Source organism: Argentina anserina, chromosome 2, assembly GCF_933775445.1.
Source record: "Argentina anserina chromosome 2, drPotAnse1.1, whole genome shotgun sequence".
Lineage (NCBI taxonomy): Eukaryota > Viridiplantae > Streptophyta > Magnoliopsida > Rosales > Rosaceae > Argentina > Argentina anserina.
In genome coordinates, this window is record NC_065873.1 from 27,943,682 (window position 1) to 27,952,886 (window position 9,205).

General features: G+C 36.3%; 1 protein-coding gene across 1 annotated transcript; it reads left to right on the plus strand.

The window, feature by feature from the left end:
• The first annotated feature begins 974 nt into the window (after nt 1-974).
• On the plus strand, nt 975-5,641 carry LOC126783342 (uncharacterized). Its single transcript, XM_050508795.1, has 13 exons — nt 975-1,147; nt 1,285-1,332; nt 1,472-1,520; nt 1,625-1,673; nt 2,219-2,289; nt 2,787-2,845; nt 3,014-3,112; nt 3,344-3,401; nt 3,826-3,962; nt 4,047-4,103; nt 4,545-4,642; nt 4,799-4,983; nt 5,277-5,641. The coding sequence occupies exons 1-13, from the start codon at nt 1,070-1,072 to the stop codon at nt 5,339-5,341; spliced, it is 1,053 nt and encodes a 350-aa protein (XP_050364752.1). The 5' UTR covers nt 975-1,069; the 3' UTR covers nt 5,342-5,641.
• Nucleotides 5,642-9,205: the final 3,564 nt, after the last annotated feature.

The following is a 9,205-nucleotide window of genomic DNA, read 5'->3' on the forward strand; positions in this document are numbered from 1 at the left end:
TCTCTCTCTCCTTCTATTTCTATTTCTATTTCTTTCCTTGATTCTTTTGGTTTTCTCTCTTCCCTCCCCTCTTGATATTTATTTTTATCATTGTAAGTTTGTAATACTTGTTCTTGCATCAGCAACATCCGATTTAAGATTGTAATCGGAAAAAAAAACGTCCAACAATTTAAGATTGATAAGCTCATCAAGTGATTTGTAACTTAAGATTTGAGGTTTATCAACTTTAACGATTCGATTGATAACGAAGTAGGTTGTCAGAGTTTGTCAAGTTTTATGATCACGGAGGTGAAAGTCGTCTCTTGCATTGGTGAAGTTGTATCACATATGTGATTGTTGTTCACTCTAGATAATTTTGAAAGATGTGAAGTTGTTAAGCTCGTTGGTGCCTAATGTGACAGAAGGCTCGAAGGCAACTATGATTTTGGAGCATTAGCAACGTATGGAGCAATTGGTGGCTTTGGATTTCCATGTGGTGGTATTGGTATGGCTCGTATGGGCATATAGGTTTCCATTATATATTTGCTTTTGTAATTTAGCATCAATTGTCTTAGCTTGTGTGAATAGAGTTTCTCTAAGTTAAGTCTCATCGGGCTATGATGGTGGGATTAGTGTTTGTTAATGTTAATTCATATGGTTGGTGACTTGATAATTTATGGCTCGATTTTATGTACATTTTAGATTAATGAGCATTTTGGAGAGTTTAAAATTTCGCGCACAACAAATCCACCACTTATAGTGGAAATCGGAAAAACCTCAAAGCTGTAGTAATTATTTTGTTGTCCAAAACAAAAATAGACACATTTTGTTATGTGTTTTTCAGGCAACTGTGAATTTTCCATTACAAGAAAATAAGGTGGATATATTCTCTCACCACTAATTGGGCCCTTGTCTGCGGGAGACAGACAACTTATAAAGGGCCGCATATCGGTCTCGGGTTCGGGTCAAGACCTAAAATGACTGGACCTGCAAACCCTAATTTCCTAATTGTCTACCCAAATTCAAAAACACAAAGCCCTAATTTTGATTCGGAGCTCTTTCCTCTCTGCTCTCTCCGAGCAAATCACCAATGGATTACAGCGACACCGACGATTCTCTGCGCCGGAGGTCCAGAAAAATCGCTATTCTCGGCGAATCGGCTCGCAGGGTCAGTTTCTCATTCATTTTTTATCATAAAGTTTCCGACTTTTTCCAATTCGAGTCATATATCAGTTTATCGATCATTGCTCTGCTAATCTGAGATGTTATGGGCTGAGGAGTACAATTTTTGTTGAAATAATGCAGCAATTTGAATCGCCAAGTGGACGTTCTTCTGGATATATGGGAGAATTGGTAACCAACTTTTAACTTATTACTGCTCTGAATGTATTATTGTGGTTGATAGTCTGAAATGTGGTATTTTGATCTGGTTGCTATTGTAATTTTGATGATTTGAGAGTTTGATTATTTATTTTGTGTTGCTTTGTAACAGAACTATATGCAGGAGGATGATATTCGGCTAGAGGCGACACGATCTAGATGTAAAACCAATCTTTTGTTTATGTTTTATTTTTATTATTATTTTTATTTTGCTTCCGGTGTTTTGTGATTTCTTTCAAGTGTCTGAACTTTTTGTACTTGATAGTGTCAAATGTCTTCAAGAGGCATGGTGATTTAACGGAGCGGATGTCTAGGTGAGCCCCCTTTCGAAATCATATAGTTTTCATCATGTATTTTTGGTTATGTGAATTGAGATAGGGAACTTTTGTTGCTTAAAAACTTTATTGAGGTTACCTTGTTTAGAAAATTTGTTTTTGAGTGACTTTGTTACCAACAGCTCTCTTGTATATCCTGGCTCAATAATACATCTTACATTTTTTATATACTGTATTTATCCTTGTTTTCCTTTTTCATGTCGTACATGTTTTCATCAATTGAATGCTAGTCATTTCCTTCTGTTGTCTAAAGAAAAAGAGTCATTTCTTTCAAGTACTAAACTAGTATTAAAGATATATCATCCATATATAGTACAAGTAGTTATGTTCATGGATGTTATGCCCGTACTCGGGCAAAAGGATATCAAAGCGAGGGTTGCGTTTATTGACCTCACGGTTTTCGTGAAGTTATTGCATCATTTTCAAGATAATGGATGTGGAGAAACTTGTTTTAGTAAATTATCTTGTATACATAAATATGCAGAAACCACCTTTGTATTCAGTTTATCATATTGATTTGACAGGGATTCTGACAAGACAATTTATGAGCGTCTACATAAGGATTTTGAAGCTGCACGTGCTTTACAAACTCAAGGTAGCTCTATATTATATGTTGTGTGCTTCATTTAAAAGGTATAGTTGCATCTAGCTTTAGTTTATCATGGCAAGTTTCTTTTTCGTTGGTTCACTGGTTTGTGAGTGCAGTTAGAGGTAAACTCTGGGGTCTGCGAATCTAAAATCATGCATCTTCTCTGAACTGCAGTGGCTTTAAGTCTATCAAAATTTGATGGACTCTAACACGTTCAGGTTGAGTCTTATGGAATTGTGGATTACTGTGTGATTGTCTAATAGAACCCTCTCTGAGTATCGCTATACATTGTCCCTCTGGGTTGGTCAATGGGGTTATCATGCTGTACATGTGTAGGTCTAGAGACTGAGTCCATCAACTTAGGCTAGTTGCAGTATATGTTGTGAGCTAGTTGCTTTTGGTATATGCTTTCTCCCCAAACCTTCCTATTCTTTAAGGCGTGCAAGTTTTGTTTCTATTTGACTATGAACTAATTTTTATTTCTGATTCTTTCTTTCTTGCAGAGATCTATTTAGATGGTGAACAATGGAATGATGGACTGTTAGCCACAATAAGAGAACGGGTATGGTTCTGTCAAATTTTTTAAGTTATTGAGATTTGATGTGGTTCTCATTATTAGTTTAAGGTTAGAATTCAATATTGAGTAGTCATCTGATTTTCCTTATGCTGTTGCATGTCTCGTGTTAAGCATGAATACATGCCTAATCTAATTGATTTAGACTCTAATCAGGTTCACATGGAGGTAGAAAGAAAGGCAATGGCAAGAGATGTAAGCATGTTGCAGAGTCTTCAATTTCAAGAGAGAATTACCTACAAAGTTGGGGATAAGGTAACTTTCACCGAGACTTGTACATAATTAGTAATAGGGGTTTGCTAACCTCTTTGGTCTTAGTTTCCAAGAATATAAGTACAATTTATCATAATTGAGTAATAAATGTATTCAAGGGGAAGTTGATGACATAAAAATGGTAATACGTTTGCATTTAGTATACTTATTATATTTATAATGGTTGCGGGGGAGAAGTTTGCTGACTATCTGGGGAAATTATTCTGTGAACAGGTGATATGTTGTTTGGAAGGGGCAAGAATTGGTATATTGTATGAGACATCCTATGCAGGTACGGTGTGTAAAAATGGATTGTTAAGCAAATAATGATTAAAGTGTTCGCTATGGTTTCACGACATGTTTCTAAGCTAACAATTAGAAGGTTGATGCTAGCAAGAAGGGACTTTTCTGATTGAAATTGGAACCCCTTTTTTTAACAAACCACAATTTCCTCCATGAGTAATTTTCCACTGGATAGGTGCATGGAGGTGCGTTTTGTAAAAGAAAAAAAAGGGGGGGGGGGGGATTTTTTCTTTTGGTGACATTAGCAGACTGAGGATTGATCGGTAAACAAGATTAAGAGGTCATCTCTCTCTTTCCGTTGCCTTAAGTTTAGTCAGGTTTCATAGATCATCCAATTATTTTTGCGTTAAAACATTCATGAGCCTTTTGCCCTTAGTACTGGTAAGCTAACTTGTGTTTATGTGTTGATGCAGGAGAACCTTGTGATATATACCATTTAGTACTTGAGAGCAAGTCATTTCTAGAGAAGATGACTGTCATTGAACACACAATTCCATTTTTTTTGCCACTAAGAGAAGCAGAAAATGATCTTCTGTCCTCCAATGCTATGGTATGTTTTGGTTTCCTGCATTGGCCGTGCGTGCTTGATATTATTACCTGGTCTCATATTGTATCCTGGATGATCTGCTTGCAGAAATTTATAGATTATGTTGGAGAGCTTTTGCAGGCTTATGTGGACAGAAAGGAACAGGTATTATACTGACATATCTAAAGGTTAAAAGGGGATTCAGCTGACTTTATATTTCAATATGTGTGCATATATATGAAGGCAAATTGTAACTACCAATATAAAGAGGGTCATATGTAGGCACTCGAGCTGCTGTGAACTTGACTAGGTTAAACCAAGTGTCCTTCCTTTTTTTGTTCAATTTTCAAATTTGCCCCCTTAGATTTGGGTTGAGGTTGGAGTACTGTGCATTCTGGACATCCATGAACTGATGAAAGCTTGAATATATGTGGCACTTAGATTACAATTGAAGTGTTGAAAGGTGAAAAGAATTGCTGGAAGTAGCATGCATTTTGTGGTGGATTTGTGTTAGAGCCCTGTTTAAAGTTATTAGGTTTCTCCTATGAAATTTATATATTCATCATTATAACTGGGTTTATTTGATACTGCTGATTTTGCATGTAGGTTCGGCTTGTCAAGGAGTTATATGGGAACCAGATTAAAGAACTTCATTGTAGCATGACCTACCATTTGATTTTGTTTGCCATCGCTGATTTTGGCTGGTTGGTACATTTTTCCGCATATAATATGCTTTCAAACTCATCAAACTAAATTACACCCTCTTGTTTGATTAGATCCTGTTTGTTTGAATAGATCACATCCTTCAAGTACAGATATTAAACATCACGCTGAAGAGTGTAATTTTCTTTCTTTTGCAGCAAGGTGATTGTGAAGCTTAAATATGCAGATCTTGTTTCAGTACTTCCAACTAATGTTAGTGTGGTAGCCTGGCCGATTCAAATCCGGAGATTCAGTCTAAATACATCAACCATGAATACACTAGAAGGCCCAACTTGTCTCCTTTATGCGGAGGATGCCTTGAGAACAATGAGCTTACCGGAAGGTATACTTTAATATATGATGTTTTTCCATGGATATTATTGTCGATAACAAACTCTATCCTGATAGAGTTGTCTCTATGGTGTGTGTTAGGCTGCTAACCAGATTGGCCACGGCTCACTAGCTGCAACTTTCCTTGTATAGCTAAAAGCAAAGATTTTCTAGATCATAGAGTTGGTTTCTTGAGGCCATAACATTTTTCGTGCACTTATTAAGTGCGCTGTCCATGTATAGGCTTCATATGCATCTGCATTTTCTCATACAACTTTGCTTATGTGTTTTTTGTCCCTAATCCAGCATATGCGGAGATCGTATTAAATTTGCCACAAGCTCTTCGGGAAGTGCAGGAGGAATCCCCTTGATATCACACCTGTGTTTGGATCTTGATTTGTACAAAGCCATAGCAACAATTGGTTCCGTGAAAATGATAGCTCTAGCTGTTTAGTTACAGGCTTAAATCAGTATGACTTTTCGTCTTCTTGTTTCATCTCATCATTGTATATATGAGACCACCTGCTTATAATGTCCTTGAACTATCTATCTCAGGAGGAGTCTGGTGTATCTAATTTACTTCTTGCACCCAGAATACACTATTGTATATATATTCCTCCCCTGATACCTCCAACTTGGTATTCATTTGTGGAATTAGAGTATAAGAAGTGCATTATTTTTAGGGCATTCTTGAGAACCACAAGGTTGGAAAAAGATGAAAAAGAATTGATACCAAGTTACCAACCTGCATTCATATATTTCACCGTCATAAATTGACACTTGCAATAAGGAAAAATTACACTATTAAAAATCACTAAAACAATTCAAAAAATGGTAATATGCTGCTGTTGGTTCCTTGGTGAATGCAAATTCAAACTGGGGGGCATGTGGGTCGGTCATTTTTTTTTTTGTCAAAGTGAAACTTCAATAAACCGGGGCAAAGCCCAAAAAAAGGAGAACAACACAGAGAACATAAACAAGAAGAAAGAAACACAAGACCACAACAAACAACACAACTACCAAACTAAAGCAATAAAGCAGACAGCAAGACATTAGGGCGGTCCTGGTAAACCATCGTTCCTCAACACCCGACAAAGGGAAGTTGGGGGTGTCTCCACCCATTCCGAAGAGCTCAACTCCACCATTACAAGCTTGGCCGCAGCGTCCGCTGAACGGTTAGCGTCACGCGGAATCCAATTCCACAATACCTCATCAAAAGCCTCACTCAACTGAGTAATCTTCTTTTAAAAAGGGACAGACCTCCAATTAGCACAAGATTCACCCTTGACAGCGCTTATAATCTCTTTGCAATCACCTTCTATCACCACCTTCTTGTGATGCATGTCAGCCACCATATGAAGCCCTACCAAAGCCGCCATAGACTAAGCCTCAATCGCATAATTATGAGAACTGACACGACTTGCTCCCACTAAACACACACCCTTCTCATCACGAATAACCACTCCCAATCCACACTTAGGCTGTTTTGAATTCCAAGAGGCATCAAAGTTCACCTTCACAAAACCTGGAGGAGGAGGAAGCCACCTGACCACCTGACCAACCTCCCCATTCCCTTCTGGCAGAATAGGCTGAACAGCAAACCACTCGCAAAACTGCGCTGAATACGCTCAATTGTAGCAGCCGGGTCTGGGAGAATCTTCTTCATGACTGCCTTGCATCTTTGCTTCCATATTCCCATAGATGGAAGCAAACTAACAAGAAAAGGTTAAAAGTATCACCATCCCCACCACTGAATTTCTTAAACATAGCAAGCAGCCAAACATCAAGAGTAGAAATTGAAGCTATATCCGGAATGTAACAAAGAGTGCTACCGAACCAAACCGCCTTGGTCCAAGGACAAAGCAACAAACAATGCTCCACAGTTTACTGATGCTCTCCACACAGCTCACACATCGGACTAGGAATGATTTTTTCTTAAAAATACACCAATTTGTGGACAAAGCATTAGAAAGGGCACACCACATAAAATTAGAGATCTCAGGAACAAAACATGGTTGCCAGATAGCTTTCCAAACTTTGGAATCAATGATGTGAGATGTGGAAGGCTTTATCTTCTTCACATAATTTTTCCCCAACTTAGAGTAAATCAACTTGTACTGATAGGGATGTGGGTCGGTCATTTCAGCTACCTACATTAAGCACTGATAGGAGCATTTTGTGCGACATTTTTAACATGTTTTTACCTCAATTTGTACTTTGCTTAGCCCTTATTGTTGTACTATTGAGTCATTAATTCGTAGTAAGAGTCTTTGGCGGTATCTGATGCATTTTTGTGTTTACATGAGTTAAAAACGCATAATTGGTTTAGAGTCCTAGTTTGACTAGGAATCCTTGTTAGGTTTCGAAACTAATTATCTCTTACTTGTGATTTTATTTTCTTATTTTCAGATTGGATTGAAGAGATAATTAAAGAAAAAGAGATGGAGTCAAGTCATGCAACAATTAAATAGAAGATAATCATTAAAGACATAAAACATGGCATGATTTAGGGAATAAAATATGTCATGATTTAAGGAATTAAAGCATGACATTATAATATGAAGAAAGAAGCAAGTTCAAACCAAGCCTACCCTCCCTCTTTTCTCTATATATACATGGCTTCACCTCTCAAATAAGATCACTTCTCATTTGCATTCAAGAGTCAAAACTCTACCAAAATACTACCTCAAACATCTCTCACCAAAACAACAAGTCATTCTCCCCCATATATAAATTTCATCTCCACCGAAATCACCGTTGAAGACACATCTCTAAGGTTCCTACAACGTGTGATTCTCGCAACTCATCTCCACGAGTTTGTTCGTTTTTTATTTTTTACAATACTTTGTCTATGAAATTGTAGTATGATGTTTGTGTGAGATTATTGTTTTGTATTAAGAATCGAAATTTTTAGATTGTTTTATTAAGCACCAATAGTGTAACAATGACAAATGCTTGTTTTCATTCAGAAATAGAGAATTGTTTTGGTCTCACCTTAAGACTTGGTTCTATTTCATGTTAATCGTGAGACCAAGACTTAGTTTTGTAGTTCATGTTTAAGATGAGACCAAGACTTGGTTCTGTTTCATGTTTAAGGTGAGACCAATACTTGGTTCTGTGGTTCATGCTCATCCTCATGGGATAAGGATAGAGGATAGAGGACTAATCCTCATGCATGAGGCATATTATCTAAGTCCTTTTCTTCTGACTCATTGACATGTAAAACGGGGGATTCGTCTATGGTGCAGCGCTGCATACCATACATACTGAATCCAACGGTGGATAGAGGGTGTCTTAAAATACACGTGGGGTCCGTGGGATGTATGAAATGTGGATTAGAGGCGCTGCACGCATGCAACGCTGCACCATATAATTTTCCAAAAACGAGTATGTGATTCCAAAATATTGGTTATAGGTGAGATAATAATTAATTAAGAATTATACTATTAACACGCATTAAACTACTACTTACACACCTTTTTATTATTATTCTATCACTATAAATTAATTAAATTCACAAATTCACTCTTAAAATAAATTTTATAATTGGCTTTCATCATAAAGAGGATGTGTAAATAGCAATTTAAAATGTGTTAATAGCACAACCCTTAATTAATTATGACGAACTTGGGAGGTACATTGGTTGGTGCACTTGTTAATGAACCAAATCCTAGATCTTGAATTTTCCGCTGCCAAAGCACATGAACTTGAAAATGGTACTCTTACGAAATTGATGAACTACTAGATTATATAAAAGAAAAATAAAAAGAAATCGTGTTCCCCTATTATTCAACGCACCGTACCAACACCGGCTGCATGGGGTCACATGCATCATGATAGAAATTCAGCATCAATGTCATTTTGTCATTGAATGTTTATTTTTTTAGTGTTTGAATCAAAATATAGTAAAATTTATATAAATGAATAATTTTGGGATTAGAATAAATTATTACTTTAGTGAGATTATATTATCTAGCTGAATTTCTATAAAATATTTATCGATAAATTAATTTATTATTTTATAAAGAGTTATTATTATTCTAGCTAAATTCATGATAATTGTTTAGTTTGACTGCTATGCCTATTTTTAGCTAGGATTCTATATTTATTCACTTTTCTAAATTTAGTATAATTTCATGCCTAAAAGTAACTTTAAAATATAAGTTTAAATAATTAATTTCCTTAATTTGTATTATGCGTTTATTCATTTTTTTTTTAATATTTGATCAATTATT